Source organism: Meleagris gallopavo, chromosome 5, assembly GCF_905368555.1.
Source record: "Meleagris gallopavo chromosome 5, MGAL_WU_HG_1.1, whole genome shotgun sequence".
Taxonomy (NCBI): Eukaryota; Metazoa; Chordata; class Aves; order Galliformes; family Phasianidae; genus Meleagris; species Meleagris gallopavo.
The window spans coordinates 31,563,312-31,586,157 of record NC_139408.1 but is presented as its reverse complement, the minus strand read 5'-3'; the positions used below and the strand labels follow the sequence as shown (position 1 = coordinate 31,586,157).

Here is a 22,846-nt window from a genome sequence, read left to right as displayed (position 1 = left end):
ATTAAAAGCCTATTAATTAATCTGTTCCCTTGCATAATTAAATTATTTTGAAAACTGAAGGTCAAAATTTCATAAGCATTTTTAAGATAGTTCCTTAAGTGGAAAGCTACAATGGTAGCATTCAGAATTTGAGGAGAATGGGATATTAGGGGAAATAGCAAATTCAGTATTTTCATTGAGCGGAATTTAAGTAAATTTAAAGCAATGTATTATAACAGAAGCAGAGGTAGTAGATGTGTGTGATGGTAGGTTGTTGATGCAGGAGAAAGTGATTATCCTCTTCCATTCAGGAAGAATATTGTGCTCACTTTTTGAATCCCTCAAAACAAGAGAGAAACAAACTCAAACAAACCTGCAAGCAGCGGGTCACCCAAAGTGGAGGGACCTGGACTGCTTGCTCTGTGTGGAGAGGCTGAGGGAACTAGGTTTGCAGTTTGGAAGTACAAAAGCATCAGGTAGAACCTAATAGCAGCCTTGCAGAACCGATGAGAGATGAGAGTATTACCAAGACAGAGGTAGGCTCTTCACAATGTTGTAGAGTGAGAGGATGATGGACAAGAGGTGCAAGCTGGCACTAGAGGCTTAGATGGAATATTATGCAAAAAGTATTATTGCTGTAGTAAACAAGGAAACCCACAGATGATGTGCTGTCTCAATCTTTGGATGGCAAGCCCTGAGCAGCCACATTTGGACCTCACACCTGACCTAGCACTGGTCAGTAGTTTGGATTAGATTATCTCCTAAGGTTCCCAACCATTTGAATTTTTAAATTATGCTCATTTTTTCTTTTACTGTGCTTGACAATGCTGTACTAATGAGAAAAGGAGTTAGAGAATTACAGTAACAGTGTTCCCTTTCGGAAAATTCTATGCTTTTTTGAATTGCTACCTTATGAAAAATAAAAAAAAAAATCATGTTTACTTTATTCTGATGAGACACTTCCTTAGTGTTTTCCATGAGCAAGTTTTTAACAGGTTTTACCAGCACAAAGAGAGACAAATCAACAGATATCGTAAGACTGGACAAGACAGAAAGAGAGACTGAGAGAGGAGTAGCTTTGAGACAAGCACAAAAGGAAATCAAAATGGAAATCTTCAAAATAAACAAAAACAAACATAAATAGAACAAGTATCTTCAAAGCACAAAGACCTTAAAAGTAATGATCTTCTCATTCATAAAATGAATCAACTCTCGGAGCCAAAATGCAGTCCCACTTCACAATGAAAAAATAACATTTACTGCTAGCCAAAATACTGCAAATCTCTTCCCTACAGTTTCCATATTGCACCCACAAGGAGATGCATGCATAGTACTTTCAGCTTTACTATTTGTCATCAGTTTATGAGCTGGTTCACCCCATAACTCCCAGTGTTCTACGTAATGTTATGATGTCAAATACAGATAACAAAAATCACAAAACCATGACACCATTTCAGTGTATGAAAAATGCTGTGAAGTCTTCAAAATTGACCATACTGTATTTGTCCAATATATAACGACATCATTAACAAAAAAAAGAAAAAAAAATCAGCCTCTTGAAACTGTCCTGTCAAAACGTTCAGTCATGACCTCAGAAGACTTCATGAACATTAAGAGGTCTGCTTGCTGAAGCCAATACAGTAATCAACCAGGGTGAAGATGGACAGTTCTGTAATCCAAAATAATACCTGCTAATAACTAGTATAGTTCACAGGAAAAAAAAAACAACCTACACTTGCTTGATGAAAGAAAACTTGTTTGCAAAATTATAAAGTAGTAGATTGAAAAGTCACCTCCTTTAAGCCTTTTAGTTTTATTAAAATTAATTTTATATTTTCAAATAGAAGTAAGCTGAAATGTAAATAGTTATTTAAGTTATATGTTTAATGTTTTCTCTGATTGGTTGATCCTAATTTTACAGGATGTGGGATAGAATCCTCTTGCATTACTTTCTTAAGAAAGCTTATTAAGAGATGCAGAACCATCTCCAGAGTTGTAAAGAAATGTCATCACCTACTTGACTTAAACACAAGCGCAAAAATGCTGGGCTCTGTTTTACTGCGGAAAAAAAAAAAAAAAGCCTTTCAACTTCAAATTGAAAAAACACTGTATAGTAACATTCTCTAGATCACTGTAAATCTCATGAACTTATAGATCGCTACAAGTCATCTTGAACTTTTCCATCATGTGCTCATAGACATGATACAACATATATCACATGGTTTTATTCCCTAGGAAGAGGTAAACCAAAAACAGGGATGGAAATGAATTTAATGCAGATCCATACTAAATTCCTGTGTGAACACCTCCAGAACTTTGTTAGTGAGCTGAGCATGACTCATGTACAAAGCAAATTAATTTTGAATAATAGTATCTATATGGAGAGAGATAATAGTGCATAACTGTGTAACTAATCCACCTTAAAAGCTAATTAGGATCATTTTTATGAACGCCCTACGTAAAGCACAGACACAATAATACATTTAAGCGTAACCATTGGCATAACTTCACGAGTTTTACAGATGCAATTACTGAAATACTGCCTGCATATACACACTAAACCTATTAACTGAGTATGTATTCATCAGCTCTCAGTCACAGCTTTCAGTATCTAATGGCAATCTCCTAATAGCCATATATAATTACTGTATGGTCCTTTTGCTACCTGGAAGCTCCAAAGACTCGGTGAGTGCAGGGGTATGTTTGTACACACATGAACATATGCATATAACTGTAAATGCAAAAGGAAACAGAATAAGGAGACAAAACATTCTCCAATCTAATATCAACAGTAAATCTACTGAAATACTTCAGTTTGAAAGTGCTGAAATTAAGTTATGAATAGTAAATACATAAAATCAGAGCAATCTTCCACTATAGTCAACTCAGCACACCACAACAGCAGGTTTTGCTGACATACTGTTTTTCACTTAGCTGCGTATCCAAAGTGAACAATTATTCTTAGGAATTGCAACTCATTTATTTATGACTTTTTTTTTAAATGTTATATCATTATAAACATTTTCATAGATTACAAGTACACATATGAAGAGTTTTTTGGAAAGCTATATTTCATTTTTTTTTCTAAAGTACTTAATTTATAACAATGTTTAGATTCGTTTTTTTCTAATTAAAATGTAATGCTAAAAACAATGCATGTAACTGGCCTACCTGTTAATGGAAAGTTTAATTAATAGCTTTCTTACAGAACTTGAAAATTTTTTGTTTTCTTTTGTTTTAGTTTAGAGATAAGGAAAAAGCCCTTTACAGTGAGGATGGTGAGCACTGGAACAGGTTGCCCAGAGATGTGCTGGGTGCGCTGCTCCTGAAGACTTTAAAGGCTAGGCTAGATCAGGACCTGGGCAACCTGGTCTAGCTGTGTGTGTCTCTGATCACTGCAAAGGAGCTGAACTAGATGACCTTTAAAGGTTTCTTCCAACTCCAAGAATTCTACAATTCTATAAACCAGTCAACTGAGTGCACAAGAAGTCTACATGCCACCAACAGAAGCTACAAAATCTCTTTCAGGGAGACAACAGTCTGTGCACGCGCACACACACACACACACACACACGCAAACCAAAACAAACAAAAAAATCCACATTTTGTGCAGAGATTTGTTTTCACATAAACATATGCTTCACCTTTGTGACTTTCATCTCCTAAATGTTCAAATAATTACAGAGCAGACTTGCTTGCAGACACTTCTTTCAGTAAATCTTATTTATAACATCACCTCAACAAAGACAGATTACTTAACTTGATAACCAAATTTAGCATGGTCAACTCCAGATTGAAAAAAAGACTTTACACTATAACAATAAGTTGTCAGTGAACATTTACAGAACAGTTGAAGTAATCATACACGTGTGTCTGTTCCCATGCTGGACTGGTAATCTTAAGTGTTGGTGACCATAAGTGCAATTATTTTGCAATCAAAAGCAATTATCTCAACAGTTATTATCATAAAAGGCTGACAATAAATTTTTAAACACTTCTTACACATTTAACTAGAATCAATAGCTGATGACTTTAAGTTCAAAAATTAGAACAGCTAAAACTGCATGTGTCTTCCTGAGCGTGAAAGAATAATAATAAAAGATTGGTACTTGCCTTCATATTACATTCCAGATCAATGGATGGCCAAAGACAAACCTTTTTCTAAACTGAGGTAAAAGGATCATAAATCTGGATCTTCTCTTGACTAAAAACACACGTTTTAGATACAGTTAATCAGCCCCTCTGCATCATACTCTGACTTCAGACAAGCCAGACTTTCTTACATTTATACTATTAGTAGTATCTTTAGCAAACTGTATAAACAAGCATTCAAAAACCATGTTCTTAAATATGCACACAAGTTTCCTTCCCCCCTTTCTTCAGATTAGCATTCCACTACACAACTTCCATGTTGTTCCATGACCAATTTCTAGATAGTAATGGCAATCTGCCTCTCTACAATGAAGACCAAACAAAAATCCAATACAGCATCTACAAAACAGACTCAACGGCTTGTTCTGGTTAGATGGGGTATGCAACATGGTTCTTCCCCACAACCAGGTAGTGGATAGTTGGTTCAACACACTAACTCAGTGATACTGACATATATATATATATATATATATATATATACATATATAAAACAAGCGATGTACAAAGCAATTGTTCAACATTTACCAACCCATGCCCAGCCTTTCCCCGAGCAGTAGCTGCTCCCCTGGCCAACTTCCCACTGCTCTTCAAGCTTCTTTTTCTCCACATGATATCATATGGTATGGAATATCATTTTGTCCATTTCAGGTCATGTCTCCTGGTTCTGTCCCCTCTCAGTTTCTTTTGCCTCCGTAGTCCCTAGCAGGTCAGTAACAGAAGCTAAGAAACTGAAAGTTCCTTCACTCTGTACAGCACTGCTGAGCAACAACTAACGCCAAAACAAAGCACCATACAAGACAGTATGAAGAAAAAATCAATTCTGACCCATCTGAAACCACGTTTTGTAAGAGTAAATGAATTTCCATTTAGGATTGAGATAAAAAAAAAAAATATTCAGTGCAATATTTGGACAAATCATGCAAGCATTGTCAAAAGTGTTCATTATTACTTGCCTGAGATGTTGATTACAATCAGAGTACATTAGTTCAAAACTGTAACACCTCTCAGCAAAGTGTTAAAGTCTCAATTTTTAATATAAAGCATATATAATACTAAGGAGATTACAGTGGTAGCAACAGGTTACTGGAATACAAAATTACCTGCCAATGAATGTCTAAGAAGAAAGGTGCCTGGAAACATACCATTTACCTTATCTCATTTAGTATTACTCTAATGGGAAACTGTAGGCCAATACAGACAAACAGCTGTTAGCTTGTATTTCAAAGGGTGGAGTTAAACAACCTCTCATGTTAACATGTTCCAGTATTTAACCACCCTCCCAGTTAACAAATCTGTTTCTATATACCTAATTGGAATTTCCCAAGCTCCAATTTGTACCTGCCACCCCTTTTTTCACAGCACACATTCAAAGACAGGCCTGCCTCCATCTTCTTTAAGTTCTCTGACTAGGTACTTGCAGACAGCCAGGAAATCTCCCCTCATTCTTCTATCTGTAAGATTGAACTATCTTCTTGCATGCTATAAGCATCAGTGCTCTGATGATGAATTTTTGTGCCCTTCACTGAACTTACTCCAATATGCCCACTATTTTACTTATACCAGAGAGCCCCAAATTGCACACAAGAGTCCAGGTACAAGTGCCAAGCAGAGAGGAAGTATCACTTTCTTAACTTGCTACCTACAGTCTGACTAATAATGCCTAAAATGATAGCAATGCTTCAAAAGAAACATTCCAAAACAATATTAAAAAGCACTCTCTGACAAGCTTTTAGACAGTTTGCAAGAAGATTCAAATTTTCCTCTTCAGTGGAATGTCTAGCAGCAAGAAACAAGGGTTCTTCCCATTTCCTGATCACAGGAGAAACAAATACTTTTCTATACAATCTCAGTTCCAAATATATACGCTCAATGCAGCCACCTAGCCACAAACCCTTTTAAGTTGTTTATGCCTACCTTTGTTTAGAAATGATAACCTATGTGGATTGATAGCCTAATAATACATTCTCAACCTACAATAAATTAATGTTAGCATTAGCTTGCTTAAAGTTTATGTAGAGAAGTAATTAAAAAATAAACACTTAAAACAGGAAAGGAAATAGAGCGCACCACCAACAAATAACACATTTTTTTCTCCTAAAAGAAAGCATGTTAGATGTGTTACAAAAATGTTGCACTCAGTACAGCAGTATACAGCAGACACTGATCAGCTACGGTACAGGTATGTAGATTCAGAAAATAATGCCTTTTGTTTATTTCCATAGAAACAACAAGAGATACAAACAGCACAACAATACTGTTTGAAAGAGCAAATCCTCAGCTACAAAGCATTATTTTTCAACATAGCCACCAGCTGCTACGCGTTTTTTCCAGAGATGAACAAGAGCCTGCATGCTGCACTCATAAAATCTGCACCAGCAGAGACAACCCATTGTCTCACACTGCTCCTCACCTTCGCTCTATATGCACTTCCATGTCAGATACCATTTTGTCAGATTGTCCCTCTTCTGCCATCTGTCTCACAGCAGAAAAATATAACAGGATATTTGGCGGGAATATCTATCTACCTCTACTGCCATAGCAACACCATCCTCTACTGACACTGTGGGCTAATGTATAAAATAGGAGGCATTACTTCTGGAGTAGGCTTGTAGAATGCTTTGTTCTTACTCATAGCTGGTTGTATTAATCTCAGCACAATGTCCTTGAAATCAGTGACAAAAATCCTGAAAACTGATAGGCTTCCCTTTCAATCAGTTTCCCAGGATGGCGTATATTAGGAACCATCCAAACCAAGGCTGGTAATAAATAAACATTTGATTTGGCTGTGTTCATATCTTCAATTCAGTTTTTAACTTTTTCTAAAAAGCCTGAACTGTTAATGCCTTCCAGAGTCTGACTAAGTTGGCATTACTGACATGACAATATTAAAGGATAGAATAGAATTAAGTTTGCATTAATTTTACCTTTTTACTTTCTGGTATTTACAATCTTTAATATTCCACAGTTGACAATGTTTCTGCAACAGGGCAGCCATTCACTGACTCCATGTCTTGTCTCTTCCTATAATACACTTCATGCAATCCATAAAATCAGCCACTCATTTTAATTACAAGATGCAGGGCTATTTCCCACTGACAGATCCTCATTTCCTTTCCAGAACATTGCCTTTTAATTTCTAAATCACTTGTGTGTCATTGTAACTAAAAGTATGGGAATACAGCACTGCTTGCATGTTCTAGATCAAATCAATCTGGTTACAGCAACAAATTGTTCCAACAGTCCACTAGTCTGAAAAATCCTATATACATAGCAGAGAAGTGCTAGTTTACAGCAGAGTACAAGAGAGGGCTCAGACAAATGAAAAATGCAATTATTTTACTATAAGTAGAAGCATATTTTTCAAGAAATGCAAATGGACTGTACCACAGAGTAATTCAAGTCAGCCTGCTGCTTTTATGTTGAGCCTTGAAATGGCAATTTGCTCCTGGTCCCCGTGTCAGTGATCACATACAGAAAGACAAGAGCATCTGGATGCAAGATTCCAGACAGCAACATGATGGCTACCACATCTTGGTTCTGTGGATAACCAGCAGCAACACACTGAGAAGGATCTGTTAGCTATTAGCTAGCTGTGATTTGCAAAAAAAAAAAAAAAGAGAGAAAAAAGAAAAAAGAAAAGATTATACTGAATTACACTTAAGCATCTGTTCCTTTTCCAGAATTTTACTTTTTTAAAAAGAATCAAAATTGTCAGTGATGGACTTCACTCAGTACAAGAAGATTTCTAAAGTATCAAAAGAGGTACCTATTTTTTTTTTGCTTAAATCTAACAAAAAAGCTTCAATCATGGAAGATAAATATTATGCTGTATCGTAGAAGACTATCAAAGGAGACAATGAAATATCACACAGCATACTCTCAGAATGTAGTAAGATATCTTTATTACTTTTATGAATCAGGTAAAATTGTTGCATTTCATACAACTTAAAATGCTAAGCTAAATCTCCAGTAAATCTCAAATATATGAAAGAAAAATAAATGAGCCATTCATTAAAACAAAATTTTAACGTAAAACTTACCTCCTATTTCTGTCCAATTGTTCAAAACTAGCTTTCCAGTAGTGGAAAATCTTGCTAAAAAAAAAAAAACATAGGCTATGGCCAACCCTAAAATAAAATGCTATTTGAAACTACTAGAAAGCCATGTTTTCTGTACAATGTTCTGTATTGCTTAGACACTTCTCAGTGCAACTGCACAATATGCTGCGTGTAGTTCACAGTGGCAGGTTTTTTTAATTTTTTTGTTTTGAGTTTAAAAAGAAAAGAACAAAAAGAACACTGCACAACCTGACAAGCCCCAGTTGCTAAGCAGCAGTTTTACATCTCATTAAGGTAATTAAAAATATTATACTAATGACAGACTATCATTGCTCTCACTGATGGCAAAACTAATAACTTGATTGTAATTTGGTATACCACTGAAAACGGTATTATTATTTTTTTCCAGAAAACGAAACAAAAACCAGTTCCATTTCCCCTCAAAGAGTATTTTGGGTTAATCAAAACTTAAAATTGATCTGACTATAAGAATATTTGCTATAATCATTCTTTAAATTCAATTAAGTATTTTAACTAATCACAGCCCAGAAAAAAATATAGAGTATAATATGATTGATTAACCATTTAAAAAATCTGCTAAATTATTGTTCACATGTAATGCAGAGATAGTAGAAAAAGATCATTACACTGAAGAAAACAATGCATCCGCACAACATGCAGTGAATACACAATCAAGTCCTTCAGGTTTTTCAGACTGATTTTAGAGGAAGAAGAAAAGGTGTTCTTTTTTCCCCAAGAGCTTTAAAATACCTTCTCATATTTTCTGTCCTAATAAAAGGCCAAGTGTAAAAGCTTTAATATGAAGGATGAATGTGCTAATTAGTGTGCTAGCTGAACTAGGTGGCACATGTATCTGCCCAGTGTCCCACCACATCCCTCCTTACAGACCCACTATATTCAGCGCTGCTGGACTCTGCACAACGGACCCACACTTTTAACATAAGATTTAAAGATGTTGGGAGGAAAAATTAAATAAGTTTAAAAGCTCGAGTTCTGATCAAAAATTCACCAATCTAATTTTTATGATTGTAGTATTACAATATAGCTCTGTAATAATACAGTATATACACTTCTGAGAACTATATACTGAAAATTTCTGTTTTCAAATGCCAAAGAATCACAGAACAAGAAACATGAATATGTGTCATGAAGTGCATCTTAAAATATTTGGAAACATACATTTGTCTACAAGGGTGCCTATAAATTCAAATTTAAAGGATTATTTGATTTCAAATTTGCTTAACTTAGTTAATGCTTAGTTGTTTTTTTAGTTGTTGTTGATCATTAGTTTGATTAAATTCTATAAACATGCCATGCATTTATAACCCTTCTAAATTTTACACTATGAACTCTACTAATATCTTGAAAAGATCAGTGGTGCTTGGGAGGTTGCCCCATCTCCTTGATTTTTGAGGTCTTTTTTAGCAGCAGGATACTAAGAACACTCCTTAGTCTTTTTTACAGTCTGAACAAAGCATTTGAGTCAAGATAAAAATCACTACATCATGAATTTTAATATCATTCTGAGAAAAATAGTATCATGTGACTACAAAAGACCGTCCCTTCAGGGAAAAATATTGTGTTAAAGTGGATTATTCTTTTAGTACTGTAATGGAAAAGCATTCGACCTAGTCACCAAAAGAAAAATCAAAATATGCATTTAAAGGAAATATTGTGAAAAGGATAAGACAGAAACCCCTCAGAACTGCAAAGAAATGCATACATTTGCACACAGATATACATATATACATATGTGCACACACAAAACATACATAATTTTTTTTAAATGTAATTCTCTCTGTATATGTTTGTCATCTTTAAAAATTTTTAAATTACATATATGAGGTTGTGTAGCTCTAGATATATTTTGCAAATATAAAGATGCATTCACATGAACTGTTCTTTTGCCACAATTACAAGGAATATATATAACTCGGCTCTATGCAAAAATGTTGGGAATATTCTTTTTAATTTTCTGCACATTTTGTGCCAGACCATATTCTAAACAGCTTTTACAAAGTGATAATGTTTCTCTGACAGTGTTTTGTGTACTTCACATAAAATTAAATCTCAGACAAACCTTGAGAAAAAGAAAGCAGAAAGCTAAGCAATACAGCATGTTGCTCTTTTTGACCCACAAAAGATTATCAGTTATTTTAGAAGCTATGACAGTTTTCTCAAGTCCTTAAGGAGTCTGACACCATTGGTATAGCTTTTAACACTGCATTTATGGTTATATTACAATACAATAAAACAGCAGGAATAGTGTTTTATTACTTGGGAATTGTATTCCTTAAGGAAAATGAACAGTATTGCTGTAAAATAAAAATTAGACTTCTTCAAAAGTGCAGAATAATCACTACACTCCACACAGCATGTGAACGATGGGATAAATTTCAGATGATGTCATCAATTGCAATGACTACAAGATTCATCTCTCTAATGGAAGACTGCACTCATTAACAACAAACACTGATCAAGTGTAATAACCAGTGGTACGTAAATACTTGAAAAGTCTTTGTAAAATCAGTCATATGCTAATTATTTATTGTTTTAATACAGATGACTTCATCATTAGACCTAATATTTTCTGTTGTCAGATATGAATAAAAATCAATACAACCACTCTCCTGTTTCCTTTCCCTGCAGAGCACTACCATAAATCACACTACAAATGGCACAGTAGTTAATTTATCTGAATATATTAGTAATTTTACCATTATTCTTTGATAATATTTGAATTCACAGCTACATTTTCTTATTTTCTACCTTCATTTGCAACTTCATCTAATCAAATTTGATTCTGCATCTTTAAAAGTTACAGTGGGAGAGTTCATTAACAATTCTTGATATTCTGAAGCTTTAATTCTAGAAATGTAAGGTTGAATAAAATTAATTCTCTCAGCCAAACCTGAAAGCTGCTACAGTGACACATGTGCAAACTTTATCCACCATCTTCTAACCAAAAGCTTTCATATTTTCAATATCAGAAGAAAAAGAAGCATAGTATGTCTCACAATAGTTTATGATGGTTTGGAAGAACACTGTAACCACCACTGCCTTGTCTCCTCAATATGATGAGATACACTGCATAATAAAACCTTCGCTGACTTTGTACTCAATGCCATGGTTGATCAAGCATGTTCTGCTTTCTTCCTTTGATCTATGTTTTCAATACCTTTTTTCAATCTTATTTTGTTTCCAATAGATACATTTTACAATACTGAATATATAATGTATTTTTAAGTTTCTTGTGATTATACATGTGTTTACTCAACAAAATCACTTAATGAAACCTACTTTCTTTATTGCTTTTCTTACAGAAGTTTTTAGAGATTCCAGGTCAGAAAGAAGACATTCTGCAATCTAGACAACTGGAATAATATATGCCCTGATCAGCCTGCCAATGCCAATTACAGATGTGGCTCACTCCAGTGTAAGGCAAGGTTGAAGCTTTTCACTGACTCAAAATGACCCCATTTACTTTTTCCAAGAAGGGTCTTTTGAACCAGGATAAAAAGTAAGACATTCTCTCACCTACACATAAATGATGCCAAAGTAAATGCAAGGCACTGCAAACCAGATGTATTTCTGAACTTTAAATGCAAGAATGACTGGCTGAGCTGTTCAAGTTTAGTTAACACAGAGAGATATCAGTTTCTTGAGGTTTGTTCACCTCACAGGAATTTTCAGTGTCTAATTTACTTCTGAAAATCTCTTGCCCACAAAATGGAAATTCTGCATCTCAGTAAGTCAAGGGCAAGTAAGGCCCTGAGTGGAATATCCACAAAAATGAAAATGCAGGCCAAAACCTGCAACCTTATTCAGATTTTGCAATAAAAATTGATATTGGAGATCATTTATTCTTGCATGAGTATTCTATTCAAATCTATCCCATCCTTCTCATTTTACAAGGCACGAAGCTTCTCAAGTGAAACATGATATTACTTATATTAGAAACAATACACCTTTGAATCAGGTCCTAAAATAAAGATTCGCAAGTCTAGTTTATCCTAAATCAAGACAAAGCTGTAAGAGGCAATTCTCCAAGAAAAAGCAATATATGCAAACAACACTGCCTCAATCCAGCAAGATCACACCTTAAGGGATGATTAGTTTACTTCTCTAAGGTCAAGAGAATTTGGATAACAAAAAGAAAGGAATGTTTGAGGATCTGCCTTGCAAAAGAGTCTGAAAAGAAGGATATTTAGGAGACCTCCACCAAAAAAAAAAAAAAAAAAAACTAAAAAACCAGAAGGGAAAGTGCTAAAGAAATGTAGAAAGAACAAAAAAGATCAGTATAGAAAAAGCAAAAGCAACATAAATACGTAGCAAAGTCAAGCTTTCAGAGGAGCTTTTGTAATACGACATAATAAAATATAGAAAATTCACCCTCCTCTAAAGCACAGCACAAAAATTTTATTTTAAAAATGCCTGAACTGCAAAAAAAACTCTTAATTTTATGATAAAATCTGCACAATCCTTATTTATTATATCAATTTGCAAAAATCTGAAATATATTTTCAATCTTATGAAATTCTGACATCTCATACTACCAGCAGGGCTGTAGCCTTAGGTTGCTCTCCAAGTGGCAGAGTTGTATCACTTTAAAATTTACAATTAAATTTGTAACTGATTGCAATTGAGAAGAAAATTATTTTTTCCAATTCAGTGAAAATAAGGCTTTCCATCCGAGCGGATGAGATGCCTTTAGTCACCATGGGAGTGTCAGAAATGGTACATGAACATGAATGAGAAGCATGTTGGTAGATTAGCAACGTTTTAGAGAATATGAAAAGCATACAGCTTTCTGGGGCAAACACGAAAGCTAAATGCTGGGAAACATGTAACAATTGAGCAAGAAATAAGGAATTAGAGAGTAAAAATGGTGAGAAGTATGGATTAAAAAGGATCAGGAAAAGCTAGAGGCCAGAAAACATTGCCAACAAAAATCAGGAACACCATCACAGGGATAACTGTCTCATTTAACGGAGGCAAAATGTTTATATCAGGCTTTCAAATGAAATTGTTACTGTTTTACTGGGAGATGTCTCTTTTTAAATGGAGAAGGTTTTATGTTCTTAATGTTTTAAACCAGTGCCTTTATTATCATAAAGTTGTATTGTGATTGCGAGCTTAGTAGAAAGAGGTCAAGAATTGCAAACCTACATTCATCTGAAGCAATAAAATACCAGAGGACTTCCATGTGTGGTCTCAGTCAAGAGTTGTTAATAAGATACAGATAATAAAATAGCATGAATGTAAAAATTTTAAATGCATGTACTGACAGGAATGTAACCTCTTGTCAAACACACCTACTGAAGCATATCAACAAGTGACCAAAGAGAAAAAACAGCTCTATGTTTTGCTGAAATGAGAAACTAGGCATTAAGAGATGACCCTTACCCAATAAAGACAAAAATAATGTCTGGTGTGAAAATTAAACATGGATGGATCCTGCGTAGGTACAATTCAATTAAAAGACTGCAAATGCTACTATCTTCCACCCTAAAGGAATCAAAAGAACCACTTTAAACCCAATTATTAACTTTGAGAAAAAATTCTTTCCATTAAAAAATAAAAAGTCTTCTCTTACGCAATTTCAGCACAAACCATTTAAAGATAGTTTGCCCCTCATTTCTTCACCTAAGTATTTTACACACAGGTTGTACTTGTGCTGGCCTCTTAGTATATCATAAATACATCCTTGCATATTGCTAAGTGGAGAAGAAAAAATTCTAGTAGATTTCAGAAGTCGTGGAAAGAAACCAGGAATTAGGTGTTAAACACTTCCTACAAATTAGCATGCCAAAGCACTGTCTGAAAACAAGCCTGGAATCAGAAAGGATTCTCCTGGTTCTGAATTTCCCATAGATTCAAATGTTTACTTACTTGTTTATTTTAAAAGCACAATACTCTGCTTTGGTCAAAATACACAAAATCTGGTACTTTTCATAATTACTTCCATGCAAATAGTAATAACATATAAAAACTACGAATGCATACAATTCAGTGTAATACCATGGAAGACCTCATGTTTTTGCAAATTTGATTTCATGCTCAAGTCTGAAGTAGGTAAAATACTGTGATAGAAAAGGGAAATAATGGAGCAGGCAACTCTAGTTGCATACATTATCTAGTATTGACTAATATTTCAACATTGCAGAAGGCTATGAAAAAATATTTGAAAATACTTAAGTATATTACTCTGCATTTGCACTACAGCAAAACAGAAGAGTAGTTTCTATTCTGTAATGCACTATAACATGGCAAAATCTTTAGTTTTTCAGGAGTACTCTGGCAGACAAAATTCCTACAGCTTGGCAAAAAAATTATGGCAAAAATGAATAGTCCACTGGAGTGATATTGATATAACCATACTGGAAGCAGCTGATAGTAACACAGTACTAAGAATACCTACCAACTGATGGAGCAGCAACTATAAGGTATAACAACAAACAAATCAGCTAAATAAAACTTCCCACTGAAACCCTCGATTGCCTCATCAATACAAAAATTTTGCCCATGATACTTGTTTCCTACCTATGAAATAGCAGCAGATTGTCAACTAAGCTTGGAAATCTCTTATTTCATGCTGGGAAAGTTTCTACTGCAAATGAGAGTGTAGGTTCCAAACTCTCAAATGCCTGGTCCAAAGGTATGCACATGCACATGTTTTAGGTATTTTTATCTTCACTTAAAAACACTTTAAAAACATTTATATTGCACAATCAAAAAAAAAAAAAATTAATAAGTATCAGCTATCCATGCAATCTTTTGTTTATTCTCCTTGTAGCTTTGCCATTTTCAAATTCTCAGCTGCCAGTATCTGTAAATAATACAATAAATTAAACATACATTCAGATTGCATTCTCAAGCAATCATTTTCAAAAAGGTGTCAATATTCAGTATATCACATTAAATTACTCTGGTTGCTCTGGACACACAGCATACATCATCAAGTTCTCAAAACAATTTTAATAAGCATGAGAAGAGAGAATTTTTTTCCTTAACTGATAAAGATTTCAAATAATTATCTTCTTCCTCTCTTAGTGATGTTACACATGACAGCATCACTGAAATTTAAATAAATCTTTTCAAATATTTATTATTTAAATGATTTTTTTCACTTTTTATTAGAGGATGAAATTATGTTCAGCTCAGAAGATAAGCTATTCAGAAAAAGCCACTGAAATCTGGAAAATTAGATTTTATAAACTTAGTTGCTGAAGTCACGCTAGTCCGTAAAAGTTAGTTAACTTTTCATTTTCAGTGCCAGAGAACTTGATGTCAAAATATTAAAACCACCTCACAACTAATAGCACAGATTTAGTATTAAAAAGAAGATCCAAGTCTCAGGGTAAATCTTCCTTTGAAAGCATTTATTGATCTTTCCTTCAGAGCTCTGCTCACCATTTCTGTACAGCAATACTTTTGAGAATAGTGATGTAAGCAATGAATAAGTCACAATGACAAGTGGGTAATAAATAATGACTGACAGACTTTCCTTGAGAACATACGACTGGTCTCCAAAGGATAATGAGTAGCAAAGGTGGGTAAAAGGTGGCAAAAAAGGGTTATTGTAAAGTGCATACATACACACATGTGCACACACACACACACACACACACACAAAAAAGGAATCAGTAGATGTCTCAAGTAAAAGCATGTGAAATAAAATAAATAATAATTACTTGGCTCTGTAGTACAAACTACCAGAATGAAAGATGATTATATGAACATGAAAGACTAATAAATTAAGCAAAGTAATTAAAAAAACAATAGTTATCTAGCTCCTACTTCTGAAAAAAGCGTACAGGTTAAACTCAATTTCTATAAAATACTGTGCATTTATACACAATAATCATTTATGTGTGCTGGTGTGTTGGCCAGGGAACACAGAAGCTGAACAAACCCAAGAAGACAAAGCCATGCCAGGTAGCTTAAAGTACCTACCCTGATGACATAACTCTGTAACAACTATGCCATCCCAAAGTACAATAATATCACTCTTTTATCTCCTAAAAGTACATGACAAAAAAAGCCAACACAGCTTGCAGTACTACAGGTAACTTTCAAACTACTTATCAAGTCATTCAGTAAGCAGTACAACAAAAGGAAAAGAAAAATAAAAACAGCACTACTCCTCATTAACTACTGACACTCCACAATTCTATCTGAGAATATTTTCTATACTTTATATCGTTATAAACACAGATCGGCTACCAGGTAACAAGGCAAAACCTAAACACTAACTTCTGTCACTGAAAATAGCACACATTCAAAAATTCTCCCTTGTGAGATCAAGTTCCATAAGAAGAAAATGTCTTAAAAATAGAAGATAAAAAATCTCATAAAAAGAACACCTTTAAAATTTCAATTTAAAATTAACCACTAGAAGTCCATCAAGTTTGTAAAGATTTTTATAAATGTTTCCAGTGAGAAAAGGCAGAATTTCTTTTTATGATACATAATGTTATATTTTAGATTACAGTATTTGCTTTTTTACCTTAAAGCTACTGTTATAACACAGGCAAATGTTAACCAGTAAAAATGATGTCCTATATGAATACTTACAATTTTCTATAAAGAAAACACGACCAACACTCAGTCTCCATATCTTTTTGTATTTCAGAGCCAAAGAAATATTGAAAATTGAAATCAAGATGATATTGAGTCATAGCCTTACATACTCTCTATCAGTTCACATTTTATGAAAGGATATCTGAAAAATGGTTTAGTGATCATGCTTATACAAATTATTTGAAAACAAGTATGTTCAACTAAAGAGGTAACTTGAGCTCATACTGTTCACTCAATATTTCATATGTAATCAAGCTAGATGAAATGAAATCTGAGGGGAGGTAATCGTTGTAAGATGGGATAAAATTATTATTGACATTTTTAACTAAAAAATAAAGGAATGCAGAATAAATAGAACATTTTCTATCAAAATTTGTAGTGGCTGCTCTGTTCACTTCTTTGCACAGTCTTGGTAAATTATGCCCATTCTCAATAGACAGAAAAACTGTACTTAATTGTCTCCAATAATGCAATCTAAATTTATCACTATTTTAATTAAGTTGAAATTTAATTTGCTAGTTTCATTGCAAGAAGATATAATTTATTATCTTTATTTTCCATATAGACAACAACTTGTCTGTCTCAAAGGTCACAGTCTAAAATTAAATCCTTCTCTCACTATCAACCAGAAAACACTTGTAAAAAAATCACCTATATTTATTTCCTTTACTGTAAGAATGAATTCCTATTTAAAAAATTAAATCATATCTAAAGTAGGCATTAAATGATTAAAAATGAAATTTATATAACTTTTTCCTAATACTCAATTTCTGCCCTGTCTTCAGGAATCAAATTTTCAATATCACTACAGAGGTTCTGTAAAAAACCCAGAGTACAGCCATGCTGTAGGGAGGAAAAAAAAAAAAAAAAAGAGCAAAAACCCAAACTATTTTACAAAAAAAAAAAAAAAAAAAAGAAAAAGAAGCAGAAAAAGGAAAAAATAAAATTTAAAGAGATCAACAAGTTTCTGTCAGTATTAAAAAAGTAACAGTGCATGAAGAAGCTCATTAACAAAAATGAAACAAATAAAGAAATCAATATGTAGAATTAGCAATAATTGTGCAATCAGTGCAAGAACTAAGCTTGATTCATGATTCTACTTATATTTAGAATGAAGTAAAGTCATTTTGCTCAATTTAACAGTACATTTTTTCCAGGAGAATAATACTTGCTCTACTGAAACAAACGATCAACAACAGTGAAACCAATCCATCCAAAAGTCTGTAACCTTTTTATGTTAATAGGCAATAGATTATAGGTACTTTCTGGATTAGCCAGTGCACATTATGCCATAATGACGACATTCCAATATATGAAATCACACATGCTGGCAAAAAGAAGAGATCTCATATGATGAGTAGAGATTACCCATTAAACTAGGCAGACAAAAAAGAAAAAGAAAAAAAAAATACTCAAAGCTTGGATGCACTGCATTTTCAAAGCACCTTGCCTCTTATCAGGGATGGCCATTTTAATTTCATCTTCATTTTTAGCAAATCTCAAATACTGTAAAAAGATAAGAAAAGAATTCTTATCATTTCTTACAAAAATGTTCTTAGGACGTATCAAGCTGGTGTTTTTATCTATTTACTGTTCCAAATGAACAAAGGGATATGGGCAGCCATGTGTTTTACACAAATCATTAGAGATACAGGAATGTTTTGAATAGCCGTCAATAGTTACATCATTAACTATAATTTACTACAATGACTTATGATTTTCAATTCATAGAAGTGCATTAAGTGTGTTCTACACATACGTTAACACTCCCCATCTTAAAATAAATCCATTTAACTTTTCACAGAATTACTTTTATGATGTTATAGAATAAATTAATTGAAATTAAAACATTTATTTTTAAAAAGGTCATATGTTTTTATTGTAGTTTACAGTATTCAAATGGCAGAATGAGAGCGAAAATGTACATGTATGAGAATGCTGGGAACATGCGTTTTCAATACCAACCTTGTCCAACAAGTTCTGTGGAAAACACAGAATAAAAGGTATTTGCATATTAAACTATAATGAGGTAAAAGAGAACTCTACATTGTAAATCAGTTTTGGATACAAATCAATACTAATGAACAACAATTATTTCAGTCAGTGTGTGAATTAAAACAACATCATTAATAAAGCTTAGCTGTTCTGCTGGTAAGCACATCAGAGACCATGCAAGATCTAGTTTAAGGGAAACAGTAAGTACAAAGAAAGTGAGTTTCAAATTATTTTGTTATGAAGTTCCACATAAAAAAAAATACAAACTTCAGGAAAGCCTCTGCAAGTCAAAATCCTATCCAGCTTTAATGAATGCCCCAAATGCCTGAAAAAATTTCAGTTTTTCACTAAATAAGGATGAGGGTTTCTAAATGTGCAAGAGGATTCAGAATAGTCTCCTTTGTTCTCTGTTTTGTATGTAAAACAGTCAGTGAAAATCAAAATGTTTCCTTTAGAAAAAGGGGCTTTGTTTGAGTTAAAAATAAATCTAAACATCCTGTTCTTTACCTGAATGCTCACAACCAGCTGTAAGGAGTAAGCACACTACGAGGAACTATAGAGGGCACTGTTGCTCCAGTTTTCGCGAGTTACAACGGAGAAAAGGCCCAAAAGAAAACTGCCAGGAAATAAAGAAAGAAATAAAAGGAATCCAGAGTTAGAGCATGCAAATGAACACTACACCTAACGGGTAATAAGGCAAAAAGACTGAAGCTGTGTTTCTGAAGGAAAACGGACTGAAGAAAAGTTTATATAATGGAGCATCAGCCTATTAGGAAGACTGCTGTACACGCATTTGACATTTTCCTTTGTAGCACTTTCCATGGAGTAGATAACTAATCACAGCACTGCCTTATCCTTTGCAAACAGCAACCTGGTCCGGGAATCCTAATCGCAATCCACATGAAAAGGAGTAATGACTGTTCTGCAGTTCTACAGACAGAATTTATCAACACAAAGACAACACAAAGAGGATCTCCATATTGCAAGCTATCTGTAAAAGGCCAATTCTGCTTTATTTCTTTTGTAATGACAGATACAAAACAATCATTTCTATTTTGAAAATAGTCATGTTGGTGCAATACAAACCAAATGAAATTCTAGCCTTTCCAGAAGAATCATCTCTAAACACACTGATCACTGATCAGTGTCCAGCTGAAAGCAATGAAAGCATGCAACTGCTGTGTGTATGACATTTATATCAAACAGAGGGGCCATTAAATAAGTTAGCTTAAATAAATTAGCAACTGCATAAGAAAGCAAAATGAATTTTACACAAAGAAGGAGCAGAGATAAAAATATTTATGAGGACAAATTTGATAAATGTTTTACTGTTCAATTATATGAAAGCTCTCGTTTCTTTGATTGCATTTTATTAGAAATAACTCCAATTATATTTCATTAAAAACTAATAAAATTTAAAGCATGTATTACTACTGCCTAATGAGAAATATAAACAATACAAAGCAGCTAGTTGCTGCAGCACAGAACAGGACTATATTTTTTCTTTATTTTATTTTTAAAATTTTTATCCTTAGCAAGCAGGGTGAAGTTGCCATGTACCAAAGTATTGAAGTAAGATATGAATAGTACCATTTACTTAAATGAAACTGTAGAGAAGAAAGGTGTTGCTCATTTTTCAACAACTTGCTGGCAAAAAAAACAAGCAGCACATTTTATAGTACTATGGCAAAAGATATAGGACTGTAAGAACACTGACTTGAATTCCGATTTAAAGAGAAAAGGCTAAAAGAAAGGTATTTTCGAATTAAGTTGGACAATGACTGTGTAATAAACCAAACAATAACTGTTAACAGAGAAGATGCTCAAGTAAACAGACAAAACATCTACCAGAAAACTGTCTATACTATGTGTGTGAATGAACAAAATAAACAGAACTGAAACCACACACAATGCCTGTGGATACTTACGACCCTATGCATAAAAACTGTGATAGTAACTGTGAAGGAATTGGGTTTCTAAGCATGAAAAGACAGAGGTACTACACGAAAACTATCTGCCACAGAAAATGAAAACTTTTTTTTTTTTAAATATTCATATAAAATTGCAAAAATAAACTACAGAAGTAAATTTGCCAACCAAGATCCCAGTTTCTTCACAGATATAAAGACTTTAGATTCCTCGTAGGTGATTTAAGTGATAATTTCAAAGAAATTGTTAATAAAAGATAAATCATTAAAAAAACAAAACAAAAAACCCCCACCAAACTGAAGTGTACCTCAGAAATAGGCTTCATCTAGATTTTTCCATGTTCTGATTCCAAACATACAGTTTACAGCTTCCATAAATGAAATATCAATTGAGAAAGTTCACTAAACTTCAAACTGGTGTACACATTGTCTTTAGGCTAATTCTGTTTTAAACTGAAATTATTTTGGAATTGCTGTACACATTACCAGTCTAGCAATCTATTTAGCTCCTGGTTTATATTAGCATTGCTTCTGACCAACACTCCAATTTTATTTTAAAAGCTTCATCTTATTCTATTGCTTTCAAGTATTAGTGAAGTCTCACTATTTTCATGCCCCTTTTTAAGTGTTGCATGCATTCATCAAAGCTAGCTCTTCTTAGCCACAGGGTATTAATAAAGGAAGTTAATATCAACCCAGTAAACAAACTACAACATTAGACTAACGCTGCTGAAGTTAATTTAAGATATATGTTTGTTCTATGTAAACTTAACTGCAATTTAACCTAGAAATGTTGTAGCTCATTCCTACAGACATGCAATTGAATCCAAATGGAGCTGTAACTGAGGCTGTTGAGTCTATGCATGTCACTTAAGCAAAACTCAAATCATGAAAAAAGTTTTGATAACATTTCCAAATTGACTTAAACATTTTAACGTATTTTTCCATTTAACTACAATACTGAATGCCAAAATGTTAATAGATAACTCTCTAAATATTCAAGATATTTAACAAGATATGTGAGATTCCTTTCTCCCCATGCAATACAGAACATTAAAACCAATTTTACTATCGTAATTTATTCAAAGCTTGATTATGAGCAATAGCTGCTAGAAGAAATACCGCATTGTTGATTCATATACAAGCATTTCACTTAACTACATTGGATAATAGCAGTGCTCCTAGAGGAGCATAAAAGCTAAGTGATTAGAAGTCATTACTGTTAATTAGCGTTCACTTTACATTGATAGGGACGAACCTTTTCTGTGCTGAACAAATGGAAAGCTTTTATCTGAGTGTCTGCCAAACCTGGCCAAGGTAGACACTGGAATAAAGTGTCAGTGACCAGTAAGTGGAATTCAAAACAACAATAATAAAAAAGCAAAACAAAATTCAAGGATGTATCATCATCCAATTACTGAGATTCAGTTTTTAAACAGGAAAAGGTTTGAAGGGAATGAATAAAACTGGAAACTCATGCTTCACATTCTGCAATCTCACTGATAAAAGGAGGAAATGTGTGTTTATCAAACTTGCTGTGAGTGCACGGTTCATTTGGCGTGTTGTAAACAATGCCTGGCTGCCTATTTCCAAATGCACGTGAGAATCCTGCAACCCAGAGCATCATACTCAGCAAGCAAGGTCATACAAGAGATGCCCCGGAAATGGGAAATTAGGAAAACCTGGCAATCGGGGGTTTAAAGCTGACCAGAACAAGCCCTCAGGCTTGTTTACCATCTTTCACCAACAGTCTGACTGTCTCTGCTTATTCACTATTAACACAACAAGAATGAGAGTGAGTGAAAAAAACTCTTCGCACCTAACAGGGAGAAATAGAGTGACTTTTTTTTGTTTGTTTACATCAAGCTCAACATTTCTCACGGTAAGAAACTACCTCAAAAAAAGATTCCATTCTTGAAGGAAAACTGAACCCTTCTGAATAGTTTAGATGAGATAGAGAATGACAGGCATCCTGTTGACTACAAAATTTCCATCTTCCCACTTCATTTTAAAATTCAAACTAACACACACACACACACACACACACACACACACACAAAAAAAAAAAAAAAAAAAAAACCACCTGTCCTCTGAATGGAACAAGATGCATAAGTATTTTTACAGCACCAA

General features: G+C 33.8%; 1 protein-coding gene across 9 annotated transcripts in view; it reads right to left on the bottom strand.

Moving 5' to 3' along the window:
• Positions 1-22,846, bottom strand: part of DPH6 (diphthamine biosynthesis 6) — a 215,905-nt gene that overhangs the window by 181,238 nt on the left and 11,821 nt on the right. The window contains exon 1 of one of the 9 annotated variants that reach the window (XM_085225130.1): positions 4,657-4,818. The exons of the other annotated variants lie outside the window; for them this stretch is intronic. Within the exon in view, the coding sequence (XP_085081256.1) occupies positions 4,657-4,740 (84 nt within the window). The 5' untranslated portion in view covers positions 4,741-4,818. Of the gene's footprint in view, positions 1-4,656; positions 4,819-22,846 lie in introns of those variants that run through there. 9 annotated transcript variants of the gene reach the window in all.